Below are 15,102 nucleotides of genomic sequence, written 5' to 3'. Positions count from 1 at the left end.
AATCTTTAGTTGCATTGGGTGCAAGAAAATAAAAATGCATCCAACCAAGCAAGTGAAATAAGTGATGTCATGTCAAGACCTCGGGAATAGATGGGAACCACTTGAACCCCAGAATATTCTGGGGGGGAACATTAGCACCCGTATTCTGGGGGAACATTAGCCCAGTGCTTCCCCTATAATGTGCATTGTGATTGTATGATGAGCCACCACACAATCATGACCAGCCACCACTGTATGGTTTTTAGTAGGCGACCGCAAAGAGGCCAAAAAAGGCAAATAACCACAAAAATAAAAAAATAAATCCACGTGCGCTGCATGCATATGCGTGCATATGTGAAAGCTCCCCCCACACTATCAGCTTCTGGCTAGAGGAAACACTGATTAGCCCAAAAACATGAACAGCGCAGCCCTAACTAAGCACTCTGATCACCTGTGGGTGATCTCTGATCACCTGTGGGTGTCCGTGTCTCATGTGATGACAAAAGCATGGCCTTCTCTACAGGACAGGAGTCCTCTACGGACAGGATACACCACAAATCAATAATAAAATAAAACAGCAGCAGCACACATGTTTATGTTGTTCAGGATTTAGGCCCGCCTGGGTGACAGCAGACTGCTGGGCGAGCACTGGCACTTTGGCATGGAGGGTCAGATGTATCATGGAATAAATTCTGTACTGGCCATATATGGAGTGTGTCTTGAGTGTACAGGGTTTGATGTGGTCAGATCAACACACAGTATGGAGGTCAGGTCAGCTCCATATATAGAGATCTAAGGGTGGCAGCGGGGTCAGTGTCTTGAGTGTACAGGGGCCAGGTACGGCCGGGCCTGTTGAGAACTCTAGTTTTCGCCGGCTGCACTAATAATGACACAGTCTGCCGGCCACTGCTACAGAGCTGACCATGAGGTTATATCTTCCCTTCTTCTCTGGAGTCCTGCCTCAAAGCAGACCAGAGGTAGAAAACTGTCGTTCCCTGATGTCATCGCTAGGGACACATGATGTCATCGCTAGGGACACATGATGTCATCGCTAGGGACACATGATGTCATCGCTAGGGACACAGGCATCAGTAAGCAGGAACCAGGATGGAAACAACCAGCAGTCATTCTAGACTCACCCAGGATGAACAGAACAGAACAGAACAGAACAGAACATTCTAGACTCACCCAGGATGAACAGAACAGAACAGAACATTCTAGACTCACCCAGGATGGCAGACGGTGAGATGATCAGTAGTCCCTCGATACTCGGCCCTTCCTCTGATTCTGGAATGAAAATCAAGTCATTATAATGATGAAACAAACTAATGACGCAAACTTTGAATTAATTGAGAAAAGCTGAATTTGTACTAACGGGAGTTGGTGTTGTCCTGGTCGGTGCTCGGTGCGTCCGTCATGGGTGGAGAGACAGAGCTTCCATCCAGTTCCGAGACGGTTGTAGAGCTCATGCTCCAGTCATTAGAAGGCTGAACACAAACAGAAGCACAGCATTAATTTATTTTAATACTTTTCAAACATTTGAAACCCCAAGGATCCATAATCCTGACTGCCTGGACCACTGAGCCATGGCCAGGGCAAGGATCCATAATCCTGACCGCCTGGACCACTGAGCCATGGCCAGGGCAAGGATCCATAATCCTGACTGCCCATTGGCCAGACCGTCTTCACTACCGCCTGAATAGCTCTCGGTTGCCAAGTGATCGATAAACAGGAAATGGTCTGGCATTGATAAAGTTCCCCTCCCTCCACTTCAAAACAAGCATTATTCACGGCTCATAACTAAAGAGTCTTAGTTACAAAATGTACGTTTCGGGTGAATAAAAAAATATAAAGATTGGGCCAACTCTACATAGCCGTTGCTAACTTCTGATCCTCAGCCCTGGAGTTAATGGTCTTCAAAATAAGACATCTGGCATGGAGACCTTGGCAGGGAAGGGACACACCACTGAAACAGTTCTGGCAGTCAATGAGTTTTAACCGGTTTCCAAACAAAATAAATTAAACGTAATTGACTAAACACAGCCACCTCACACATTAGAAGGGCAATATCAGTCACCAGAACTAGGAGGGGTGTTTTTTTATCCCCAATGTATCTAACATGGTTAAAATGTCTGATAAAATGGATACTAAATATCTAAATACTGATTCCAACAACTTAAAAAACTCACTAAAGTCCGGAGAGACGAAGTGAAATATCCCTTTAGGTTTGCGTAATGCAGAAACCATTTTATCCAATTTAATATTTAGTTTGCTTTATTTATACATAGTCAGAGCTGTCAACCTGCACACATTTTGTGTACCAACCACACAATTCTAGGTGTCTATACGCCTAGAATTGCGTGGTTGGTACACAAAATGTGTGCAGGTTGGCAGCTCTGCATAGTGTTTTTTGCCTTTTTTTTTTAACCAACCTGCGTGTGCTCTGCAAAGAAGTCGTCCTCCTTGGTCTCGGAGGCTGTGTTCAGACTAGTGTTGGGTGCAGAGGAGTCGATCCATAGCTGTGAGGAAGAACACAACAACTTCTGGTTAGAGTTGGGTTACAATACTGAGGAACCAAAGTTGGTTCCATCAAATTTGGAACCGTTTCCGGAACCGGTTTCATCACACCGTCAAGGTCCACAATCATAAATACATGCTCTGCAATTGACAGCTACATATACAGTACATACTACTTAAATTGTCCAAATCATAGGATGGGTTCAGTGATTTCAACGCATACCTTTATAATCATGCATAGCACAAGCTCATCTCAATCTATAGCGTATGGTGCATGCACACACACACACACACACACACACACACACACACACACACACACACACACACACACACACACACACACACACACACACACACACACACACACACACACACACACCTTAAAATGGGAGAGTTTTGGTTTGTCTGATACATGACTTTTGGTTTGTCTGATACATGACTTTTGGTTTGTCTGATACATGAGTTTTGGTTTGTCTGATACATTCCCTGATGTGTATGATGAAGTCATACATATATGGGAATGGCTGACATAAGAGAAAAGAGAATGCCCGCAACACACAGACAATAAAGGTCTCAACTAAGGTGCATAGCCCAACAGTATCACGAGATGAAGACAACAGACAGTACTCAAAAAAATGCATTCTACTATACTATACCACCTAAATGTGGAATGAACATGAACTCAATCCCTGCAAATGACGATATTGCCAAACCAACTTTAGCTTTGGGGCATACATTTTAAGGTGGGTTTAGAGATTTAGTGTGTGTGTGTGTGTGTGTGTGTGTGTGTGTGTGTGTGTGTGTGTGTGTGTGTGTGTGTGAGTTGTCCATGCTGGCACAGATCAATACCTACATGAAAAACGTACACAATTAATGTTACCTTCAGCTGAGTTTAACTGTCAAAATGACAGACTGTGAAAAGGCTCCATTTCTGTTCTAATAAGTGGTCTAATAAGTAGTCAAGTGGTGGACAACGATAGAGACAGCCTTTAGTGTATGATTATTATATTAATCCACTATAGATTTTAGACAAAAGCAGTGATACTAATATTAATGTTGATACTCACATCGGTGCCGTATTTAGACAGAGCTGAATTGGCTTGCTGTCGGATCTTTTCCCTGTACAGCTGGGCTGCTCGGCTGTTGTATTTGGCGTTGGTGTCGTTGGTCGTGCAGCCATGCTGGCGGTAGAAGGCAGTCTACACAGAGAGATGAGAGAGCTGTCACTCATCGGGTATAATATTACAATTTAGACATTTAGCAGACTCTCTTAACCAGCACAACATACAATATGCAAGGAGGATGCATACGTCACACGCAGAGACAGCGTAGTGCCTGAACCCATTTTGGGTGGGAACCCATTTTGGTGTTAGCATTATGTTATGCTTTAGCTATTGAAAAATAGCAGATCTACAAGCTCATAGCACACCACCGAGTGGTGCGCTACGAGATTGTAGGTCTGCTATTTTTTTTTTAATCGAAGAACGACTGACATAGAAACATAGCTTTTTCAGAAAACTGTCAGGATGTAGAAGACATTTTTAGAATCTGATCAGTATGGGTTAATAGACTAGGATCCCGATTCTAATCAAGAACCTAGCATATCAGTCTAAAAGCAATGACTATTAAAAATAATAATTTGTGATTTTCAAATTTTTTCAAAAAACGTTCAGCAAATACCTTTTTCAATTACGAAAACAAGATAAAAATTAAGCTACGATAACCAAGCCTAAATATATTGACAATTTTGTCAACAAATAAAAACTAGACTAAAATGTTAGTTGGGGACCAGTGGAGAAGAGATCCAGTAGAACTAAAAGACAAGTGACTTTAAATTTGGTTGTACTGGATGTTGGCACTGAAAATTGAAGATTGACGCATTGTGAGCTTGTAGATCTGCTATTTTCAGCATGCAACCAAGTGTAAAATCAGCCATCAAGGCCTTCCGAAATACATTTTAGTATCAATACAAATCAACTGTACATTTAGTCTACTAAAATCGTAGGATATTTTGTCGAAAAAAAAAAAAAAAAAAGATATGTCTAGGACAAAAGACTTTGCTGTCAAAATTAACACCATAATCTGGCTATTGCAAAATAATTGAAGTAATCACAATTACAAATGCAAACTAATATTTGGACAATGCGCATAAGAGACTTTTTCATACTCAATAGGTAATCTTACCGCATTGGCATTGCCGCCAACTTGCATACATCTGAGCTGGAACCAATTCCAGTTGGAGTCTAACTCGGTCGATCTGAAGGGAAAAGTGAATAAAAAACATAAGCCACAAACAACGTTGTCTTTTTATTTGCTTTTTCCCTTTTTTCTCCCCAATGTAGTCGTCATATCGTATTGGCTCACCTGCCAGTGAGGAAGGAGCCCCCACCGGGAGGACATAGAGCCTTCTTAGTTCTTACTACTCCTCCCGCCTAAAGGCTCATTCATATTGTATTTTCGGTGGTGAGGTGAGTGACCACCACTCCGGTGGTGAGCTGACCACCGGAGCTGAAATAACGTTGAGCGGTGGTGAGTAAAAACAGAGAGAAGGGCTGGAGTGATGGCGGTGGTTTGCTCTTCACCACGGCTCGTGACGTCATGTTGTAGTTCGGTGGTCACCTAACCACCGAAAATCCAGACTATGTATGAGCCTTTACACTCCCTGCTGACAGGTGGCGCCCAAGCCCGTAGGTGTAGTGACAAACATTGCCCTCCCCGCCCGGCTTCCCTCTACCGAACACGATCCAATTGTGTTCGTAGACTCAATTTACAATTTAGGCATTTAGCAGATGCTCTTAATCCAGCTATGACTACCTACAATGCAATTATAGTGCTGTCTACATGACATGCTATAAGTTTGTATCAAATGCTATCTAAGTCTACAGAAATGCTATCTAAGGGGGTACGGTAAGTGCTATGGGCCATGATGGAGTCTGAAAAGGTGGGTTTTCAAAAGAAATGTCCAGTACCTCCCCAGTGCCTCCCCCAGTGCCACCCCAGTGTCTGCCCAGTTTCCGCCAAGTGCCTCCCCAGTGTCCCCCTGAGTGCCTCCCCACTGCCTCCCCAATGTCTCCCCAGTGGCTGCAGTTTCTCCCCAGTGTCTGCCCAGTGCCTCCCCAGTGCCTCCCAGTGTCTCCCAGCGCCTCCCCAGTGTCTTCCCAATGCCTCCCCAGTGCCTCCCCAAGTGTCTCCCAAGTGTCTCCCCAGTGTCTTCCCAATGCCTCCCCAGTGCCTCCCCAGTGCCCCCCCAGTGCCTCCCCAGTGTCTCCCCAGTGTCTCCCCAGCGCCTCCCCAGTGTCTTCCCAATGCCTCCCCAGTCTCCCCAAGTGTCTCCCCAGTGCCTCCCCAGTGTCTTCCCAATGCCTCCCCAGTGCCTCCCCAGTGCCCCCCCAGTGCCTCCCCAGTGTCTCCCCAGTGCCTCCCCAGTGTCTTCCCAGTGCCCCCCCAGTGTCCCCCCAGTGCCTCCCCAGTGCCTCCCTAGTGCCTCCCCAGTGCCTCCCCAGTGTCTTCCCAGTGCCTCCCCATGTCTCCCCAGTGCCTCCCCAGTGTCTCCCCAGTGCCTGCCCAGTGTCCCCCCAGTGTCCCCCCAGTGCCTCCCCAGTGTCCCCAGTGTCCCCCCAGTGTCCCCCCAGTGCCCCTGCAGTGCCTCCCCAGTGTCCCCCCAGTGTCTCCAATAGCAATACAAGAGCAATAATACAAATCAATCTTAATTGATTTGTATTGATTTGGCGCGCGCCAAAGGGCGCGCGCCAGAAGGTCCCCCCGCGCCCAGCACCATGCCAAGGCCTTTTCCTGCAGGAAACACTGGTGGTGGACAGCTACGAACTGTACAGTACCACCCGAGCGCCACAAAAACAACTTTCTCAAGGTCAACTACCGGTAGACTTATTTCTACTCCATCGCACAGCACTTTTGCTTGCCAATAAAAAGTTAACTAAGGTGCCCGCTGGCCAGGTGCATGGCCAGGCCAGATATAGGCTCTGGCCTGACAGCGTGTCGCATGTTCGAGTCATGACGACCTTATCTGGAGGGTTCTGACAGTGACGATGTCTTAGACTGTCCCTTTGGGGACAAGGACCTGTTTTTCTTTGAGTGGACATCCCTGTGTGTTCCTGGTCTCTGAACCCCCCGGGACACCAACACACCCTTGAGTAGTGTTGTGATCCAGAACCGTAGGAACCGGGTCCAACATTGAAGAACCGGAATCGGTTCCATTACATTTGGAAAGTTTTCCAGAACTGGTAAATGGGACTTCACTTCTGCTATACAATTAGAATACCCAGTGGTTCTCAAACATTATAATCTCAAGGACCACAATAACTTGTACACTCAGATTTACAGACCTTTAAGAGTACACCTAAGTACCCCCTAAGTAACCCAGATGGTCCCTGTACCTCACTTTAAGAACCAATGAGGTGAGGTGAGGTAGGTATATATATATAAAATTATATATATATATATACACACAAAGCATAGAGCACCGAAGTCTGACGTCAATTATTATTTGCCCCATAGGGGGATTTTAGATGGCCTCATATAAGAACTGTGTTTGAAAAATAAACATGTCATCCCGGCCGTTTCACTCATATGGATATGAAGAATCAACTGACTGAGAGAAAACGCTAATGTTACTGCTGCTGAATTAGTTACATTTTCGCTAGAAGCAGACTATCATATATAATATGAGTGACTGACTGTTGCAAACGATACAGAGAAACCTCCCTGACAATAACGCCGAGACAGCTTGTTTATTTTTGGACCACAACGCTTGTAGTAGACGATATTAAGATCACCCCATGTTATTCTCCATAGAGAAATTACTTCCGCGAACCAGGGGAATGGAAGGGATGAGCGAGTTACGTCAGGACTTTAGAACCAGGGGAATCGAAGGGATGAGCGAGTTACGTCAGGACTTCGGGGCTCTATTGCATTAGTTAATAAGATAGCAACAACTGAGTTACTGACATTTTGAAATGTCCCACTGGCTTACCTGATGAAGCTGAGGTGCACTCCAAGTGAACGATGGATCCCAGAGCAGTCGATGCACAAGAACACTCCATATGTTATACTAGCCCAGCTGGGGTTTTTGGCTGCGCAGTCAAAGCAGGCCTGCGTGGAAATAACAAATCACAATTGTTTTTGTTGTAGATATGAAAGCATTGTAGTACCACTGAGAAAGTTGGAAACATCCACTTTACTTTAGTTTGGATGGTTAACATTGTACCTTTGGTTTGACTGATTCAGCTAGCTAACCGTATTATCAGGTTAAAATGAAATGAAAAAAGTAAATAGCTGTCGCGGACTCACATAAACACATTATGAAGTTAATTAATACTCTTTTCCAAAATGATAGGATCAGGAACGTAGTCTCGTTCCTGATCCAATGCATCCTTGTTACTCCCAGAGAGAACCTCAACATTTTAGTCTCTGCTACCTACAGCTCCAAAGACGTGGAGTGAAATAGTGTCCTCTAGTTTCATATCAATGTGAAAGTTCTGGCACAAAACGTGTATTTAGTCAATTATCTCCACTTTTTCACGAGCTGCACCCAGACCGGACGTCTTTCTCTCCGGGCAAAGGGGCCCGGAATGACAGCTTCACTTCATCTATCAAAACTTCCTCTGATCACCACAAACGTCATCACCTGGCAATTGACATGGGAAGCACAAATGTTTGGGACACACAATTGGCAGGTGCATTGCGATAGGTGCTGGGTATTTATTAATCACACCACCTGCCAACTGTGTGACCCAAACTTTTGTGTTTCCCTGGTCAATTGGTGAGGACGTCTGCGTCCACACCAATTAACAAATAGATTTTAACAAACAGGAAGTATTGTTAAAATCAGTCCATCGATCATTCCGGGCCTCGTGAAAAAGTGGAGATAATTGACTAAATACACGGTTTGTGCGAGAACTTTCACATGGATATGAAACTAGAGCACAATATTTCACTCTTTGGAATTATTGAATGGGTGAGTCCAAACGGAGCATCTATCACATTTATGCCGCGCATCTTTCATTTCTACCAGGAGCGGGTGCAAGCGATAGGTATGGCTCCTGTATGGAATACTGTGCCAACTGTATGTAACAACGGAGACATTATAGGGCTGATTTTCTTTATATGATGATTGATTTTTTTGTTTTTACATACATTAAATATTAAATTAATTAAATGTTCTTGTGAATTGAAAACGGGAGACCCTGTTGTAAACAAGTCGTATGCTATATCATTGTGTCATCCACAAGTAACAGCTTTTGTAGTGACTTGTGCTTTCGTTTGAAATGTACCCATTCATTCTACATACTTAGCCGCAATTTGCAACTCTAGATTATTTTTATAATGGGATGAATCTAGAGTTGCAATACCCTCCATTGACTCCCCACTCATCCAAATTTGGTTTGCGATCTGCTTGTCTTAAACGACGTTAAACTCACCAACATTGCAGCTGTATAGTCCAAGCTTGAATTATCCTCTTTCAATCTGCCGAGCTTGTTTTTCATAAAAATCCACCGTAGACATGTTATGAGATACTTTCTGTCAAGACATTCTCTGCAGGTGATTCTTTTTTTAAGTGTTGCAGTTTGGAAGCACTCGCTGCTGCCTCCTGCATTATGTGCAAATTCGAAACAGGTGGTACGCAGGGCCGTTCAGTGACATACGACGAGTGCTTCCAAACTCCAGCACTTACAAAAAGAATCACCTGCACAGAATTTGACAGAAAGTAGCTCATAACATCTCTTATTCTCTACGGTGGATTCTTCAAATTCAAATATAAAGTACTCACAATTTGTCCCACGGGTGTTAGTTAGTTGCTGCTCCAGCGATTAGAATTGCTGCATCCCGTGCATTGTTTAATAAAAAGCATTTTTATCCGAGCTGTTATTTTGCCATTGGCTTTCAACTACGCGCCCCTATCGGTCGGGAGGAGGGTGGCACTCGGTGTGTTCGATATAGGTACGCTGACCGCCCTGCCAATACAGACTAATAGGCGAGTGCGCTCCCGGTGTGCAACTGTGGTTTTCCCAAACGAACCCCGTTTGAAAAAAGTAGCCGGGGTGCTCGGATAAAAATGCTTTTTATTAAACAACGCGGGATGCAGCAATTCTAATCGCTGGAGCAGCAACTAACTAACACCCGTGGGACAAATTGTGAGTACTTTATATTTGAATTCCGAATGTTTATATATACGTAAACGTTGTAAATGTAGCGAGCGCAAAAAACAGGGTGCAGTTACGTCATGACTGTCATGATAATCATCATGGCAGTCATGTTTCAGGGCTAACATTATACATACTGTGAAATAAAAATTTCAATCAATCAAACGAACCACTGAAGAACCTATGTTTTTTGTGCCATAATGTCAAACCCAGCCTTCCACAATCATATAGATCAGAGGTTCTTAACCTGTGGACCGGGAGTCGGGACCCCATGTCCCAACACCTTGAAGACCTTAACAGGAGCCCTCGTACAAGGTTTCTTTGACTATGCATCCACCTCTTGGTACCACAGCACCTCAAAGGCCCTTAAAACAAGGCTCCAGACCTCCCAAAACAAACTGGTCAGGCTCCTACTTGGCCTCACCCCCCTCACCCCTGCCCACTTTGACAGGCTGGGATGGCTTAGGGTCGACGACAGAGTACAGCATCTTGCAATGGGTCTGGTCCACAAGATTCGATACACCACTACCACTACCATGTACCTGTCTAAATACTTCCTTAATGTAAACGAAGTCCACACAACGAAGTCCACACCCACAACACCAGAGGGAGTGCAACAAACTATGTACAACCCAATCTGCTCTGAAATGTCAACCGGACCGATTGTGTCAAGATGGCCGACGGCATGAAGTGCTGAGCTGCACTCTGTGCCAAACTTCCCAAACATGCCATTTTTCACGACCTGATCAGAGATTGACTAAACTTTTCTCAAACTGGATCTATCAATTGATGAGACGGTGGAGGAATTGGAAGCCTACATTGACGCATTCTATCACAAAAACGCTATGCCGGCGGACAACAAACCCGATGGCAAACGCACTCGAAGTGAGTTGGGCTCAAGTGACATCGAAGAATCATCCTCTGATATCTCCCAGTCCTTAAAAGCTATAAAAGAACAACTCTAGAAGCTTAATCTATTTGAACAGCTGACAATTGATGTCAAAGATCTAAAAGTTTCTGTGGAGTTCAACAACTCACTAATCGAGGTGCTAAAGGCTGACAACGCCTCACTCAGGATTGACGTAAACAACCTAAAAGTCGGATGAAATCGAAGCAATCCGCTTTTCCAGAGTCCATCGCCTGGGTAAAGCCAAAGTTGGCCAGCAGAGGCCCCGTCCCATCGTGGCCAAAGTTATCGACTCCAAGATGAAGTATGCTGTCATGTCCAATGGAAGAGAACTGAAGGGAACCAAGTATGCCGTCAGTGACCAGTTTCCAGCTGAGATCATGAACAGACGCAGGTTGCTTTATCCGATCATGGCGGAGGCGAGGAAAGGCGAAAGGAATGCTCGCTTATTCATTGATAAACTCTACATTGATGGTAATCTGTACAGGAATCCCCGCATCACATACTGGCTGAATGGATGCGATGACATTTTTCACGATGCTCAAGAGGACCCGGACCCACCGACTCTCACTCTCCAGCATGCTTCCCCAGCTGCTGTAAACATTGGCGCTTGTTGATGACGTCAGCGGCGCGTCTTCATTGCCATGACGACCCGGGGCCGCATCTGAATGAAACACTGTATGCAGAACGCTGCATACAAGTCTTACCTTGACTTGGATTGGATACTTCCTTTCCTTCTTTCACCTATTTCGTATGTATTCACTTGTCTCTTCTCTCCACACTCTCTCTCTTGGACAAGAACATCAAGTATCATGATGGATAGTGTGAAAGGACTTAAAATAATACATATAAATATCAGGAGCCTTAAACATAAAATTGATCTACTTAGGCCATGGGTTGAACAACATAAACCTAATATAATCACATTATCAGAAACCTGGCTTAATAGCAAGATATCTAACAATGAAATCAAATTAACAAATTATGTCTTATATAGAAAAGATAGAGGTACAAGGGCCGGTGGTGTAGTCACATATGTCTCATCTATTCTAGCTTCTGAGCTAGTTGTACCCACAGTTGAGCCTGTACACTTTGAATGTATTTTCGTGAAAGTCATCTTACATGAGAGCAAATATATCACAATTGGAAACATGTATAGACCCCCTTCAGCCCCTGCTGAATCCTTTAATTGCATTGTATCTACTATTAACTCTCTCAAGGATAAAAACGAGGTGGCACTTCTGGGAGAAGGACTGGGCAGATAGATCTTCCAATACTGCTAAAAAATACTATTAGGAATCTGAATTTAACACAGCTAATTAGTGAGCCCACTCGGGTCACACCCACAAGTCAATCCTTGCTTGACTGGATTCTGGTCTCACATCCGAACAGATACATTAAATCTGGGATCATGTCTGATTGCTTCAGTGACCATTGCACCATATTTTGCATTTGGAAAATTAAGTTACCCAAACTCCCCCCTAAATTAATTCAAATTAGACAAGATAAGAAAATCAATGTTGACGCCTTCATTAATGATCTAATTTCAATTAACTGGGACCAGTACCAAATCATTTCAAATGTTCATGATGCATGGACATTCTTACACTCAGAACTCACAAAAACTATTGATAAACATGCCCCTTTCAAAACTATTAAAGTCAAGGGTAGCCATCTTCCATGGATAACATCTGATCTTATAAGCACCTTCAGGCAAAGAGATAAAGCATGGGCTGTGTATCGTAGGACAAGAGATCTCTCTGACTGGGAGAAATACAGACTTCTGAGAAATAAAAGTAAAATCATGACTAGAAACTCAAAATCTAATTATTACAATGAATCCCTTACCAATGACTTTAAAAATCCTAAACAATTTTGGAAAAAAATTAAAACACTAACCAATGCACCTGATAAAACCATGATTCAGCATAATCAATTAAAAGTCAACAATACCATACTACATAATCCCCTTTTAGTAGCTCAAGCTTTCAACCAACATTTCTCCTCAGTCTGTACTCCTTCATCTGATCCCTATGTGCTTAACAATACACCACCTTGCCACACCACATTCTCTTTCAGGAGAATTACACCTGTTGAAGTCTTAAATGCAATTAATGACCTCAAAGTCTGCAGTAGTCCTGGCTTAGATGGCGTCGAAGCCAAATTTCTTAAACTTGCTCAACACATTCTCATGTACGCTCTCTGTGACCTTTTTAATTTATCTCTTTCAACCCATGACATAACCTCCATCTGGAAATGGTCACGTATCACCCCACTCCACAAAGCAGGTAATCAACTTGATCCCAACAATTACAGACCAATTTCAATTATCTGCTCAATAGCAAAAGTTTTCGAAATATTAATATACAATCAACTGTCCAATTATCTCTCCAAATACAACATTCTCTCACCTGTTCAATCTGGTTTTCGTCCAAATCATTCTACAACTACTGCTCTATTGAAACTCACCAATGACATACACTCTGCCTCTGCTAATCGCAAACTTACCAGTGCAATCTTCATTGATTTAACCAAGGCATTTGATCTAGTCGACCATTACATCCTATTAGACAAACTTCACTCTATTGGTATGTCAAGAAATGCCTTACTTTGGTTCAACTCCTATTTGCATAATAGAAAACACTGTGTTGTCATTCAGGGCAGTAAATCCGACCTAGCAGTACAGGAACGTGGCTCAACCCTAGGCCCACTTCTATTCTCCATCTTTATTAATGATCTTCCCTCAATTTTCTCTGGTTGCAACGTTCAACTCTATGCTGACGACACTGTCATATACACTGCACAAGCTAACCTTTCACAAACACAGTCGACATTACAACTACATTTTAATCATTTAGAATCATGGCTTATATCTAATAAATTACTAATCAACAAAACCAAAACAAACACTATGTTCTTCGGGACTAATCCAAATATTAAAGCACAAACTAACAATCAATCATTCAATATCTCCTGTCTCGATGGTACACAACTGCATAGAGTTGAACAATTCAAATATCTTGGTCTCTGGCTCGACTCAAATCTTTCATTTAAATGTCATATAGATAACATAGTCAGGAAAAACAACTTCAGCACTGGTGTTCTATACCGCATCAGAAACTGTTTTACTTTTACAGTAAGAAAGAAACTAGTTCAACAACTCATACTACCAATTCTTGATTATGCAGATAATCTTTGGGTAATTTATCAGACTGCCCCTAAAACAAACCTTCTTCCCTTGAATTCAGTATACAACCGTTTATGCAGATTTGTCCTTGACTGCCCATATCTGACCCACCACTGTACCTTATACGAAAATCTCAACTTACCATCTCCCACCTCAAGAAGACAGCAGCACTGGCTGCAGTTCATCTTTAAATGTATTCATTTCAATTATCCACAGTATCTGAAACAGCTTATGACACCTTACACTTCTACACATCAACTTAGACATTGCTCACAGGTTTATTTCAATATACCCACATCAGTTGGCAAAAAATCATTTATGTTCAAAGCTCCTTGTGACTGGAACAATCTACCTGTCCATATTCGTTCAATAACATCTTTTCATTTGTTTAAAACTGTGCTGTCCTCTCATCTTGAGACTACCTGTTCATGTTTTCACTAATCATTACTATAGCAGATCCATGATGCAATGATCCATGTGTTATGTCTACGTTATGTCCATGCTATGTGAATTGTTGTCCTGTTGCAGTTTTTGTTTTGTTGTTTTTTGTTTTGTTGTTTGTTTCTTGTTTATCTAGGAATTGTATTGTTTTGTCTTGTTTTGTTTTGTCTGGTTGAATTGTTTTAAAAAATTGTCTTTACGTATGAAGTGTATTTTGTGAATTGCAGACCCCCTTGAAAACGAGATGGTTCCTCTCAAGGGATTGTTCCTAATAAAGAATTTCAGACAGACATTCGGCACAAACAAGGGACTAAATTATTTTCGCTCCTATGACACCAAAAATGTGGAACGCCCTACCAACAGTCATTAAGACATGTGAATCCCTTGACTCCTTCAAAACCGCTCTCAAAGGGCACCTACGGACAGCTGCAATTCAAAACTGGCCTCTGTAAAATCTGAATCCCCCCCACCCCCCTTTCCCCTCACTGTATATGTATCTTTCCCCTTTTTGCTTCCTATATGATGAATTCCTGTTGTGTTCTTTAACTACATAGAAGTGTCTATTTGTATGTCTCTAAATGTTTTGATGAATTGAACAATGTGGACCCTGTTGTAAACAAGTGTAATGCTTAATTGGGTCGTCCACTCACAGTTAACAGTCTTTGTATTGAGTTTGTGCTTGAAATGTACTGTAATTCTACAAACTGTTAATAAATATTGCAATCAATCAATCAAAACACACACACACACACACACACACACACACACACACACACACACACGCACACACACACACACACACAGTAAAGGAATTCTGGAGCAGATGACAGACCATAATGGGACTAGCAAACAACACATGCTGTTGGACCCCCTGGTCCTGCTACTACAGACTATAATCTGTTGGACCC

General features: G+C 43.0%; 1 protein-coding gene across 1 annotated transcript in view; it reads right to left on the bottom strand.

Moving 5' to 3' along the window:
- The window catches only part of LOC310876592 (ADP-ribosylation factor GTPase-activating protein 2-like), a 33,793-nt gene that overhangs the window by 17,876 nt on the left and 815 nt on the right, over positions 1-15,102 (bottom strand). Inside the window, exons 2-8 of the mRNA XM_083790158.1 lie at positions 7,490-7,608; positions 4,684-4,756; positions 3,567-3,698; positions 2,412-2,498; positions 1,355-1,466; positions 1,207-1,266; positions 431-514 (exon numbers count right to left, since the gene is read on the bottom strand). Of these exons, the coding sequence (XP_083646284.1) occupies positions 431-514; positions 1,207-1,266; positions 1,355-1,466; positions 2,412-2,498; positions 3,567-3,698; positions 4,684-4,756; positions 7,490-7,608 (667 nt within the window). The remainder of the gene's footprint in view (positions 1-430; positions 515-1,206; positions 1,267-1,354; positions 1,467-2,411; positions 2,499-3,566; positions 3,699-4,683; positions 4,757-7,489; positions 7,609-15,102) is intronic.

This window comes from Protomyctophum parallelum, assembly GCF_964188405.1.
Source record: "Protomyctophum parallelum genome assembly, chromosome: 2".
Classification (NCBI taxonomy): domain Eukaryota; kingdom Metazoa; phylum Chordata; class Actinopteri; order Myctophiformes; family Myctophidae; genus Protomyctophum; species Protomyctophum parallelum.
Note: the sequence above shows the minus strand (reverse complement) of the source record. Positions and strands in the feature narration are given on the sequence as shown.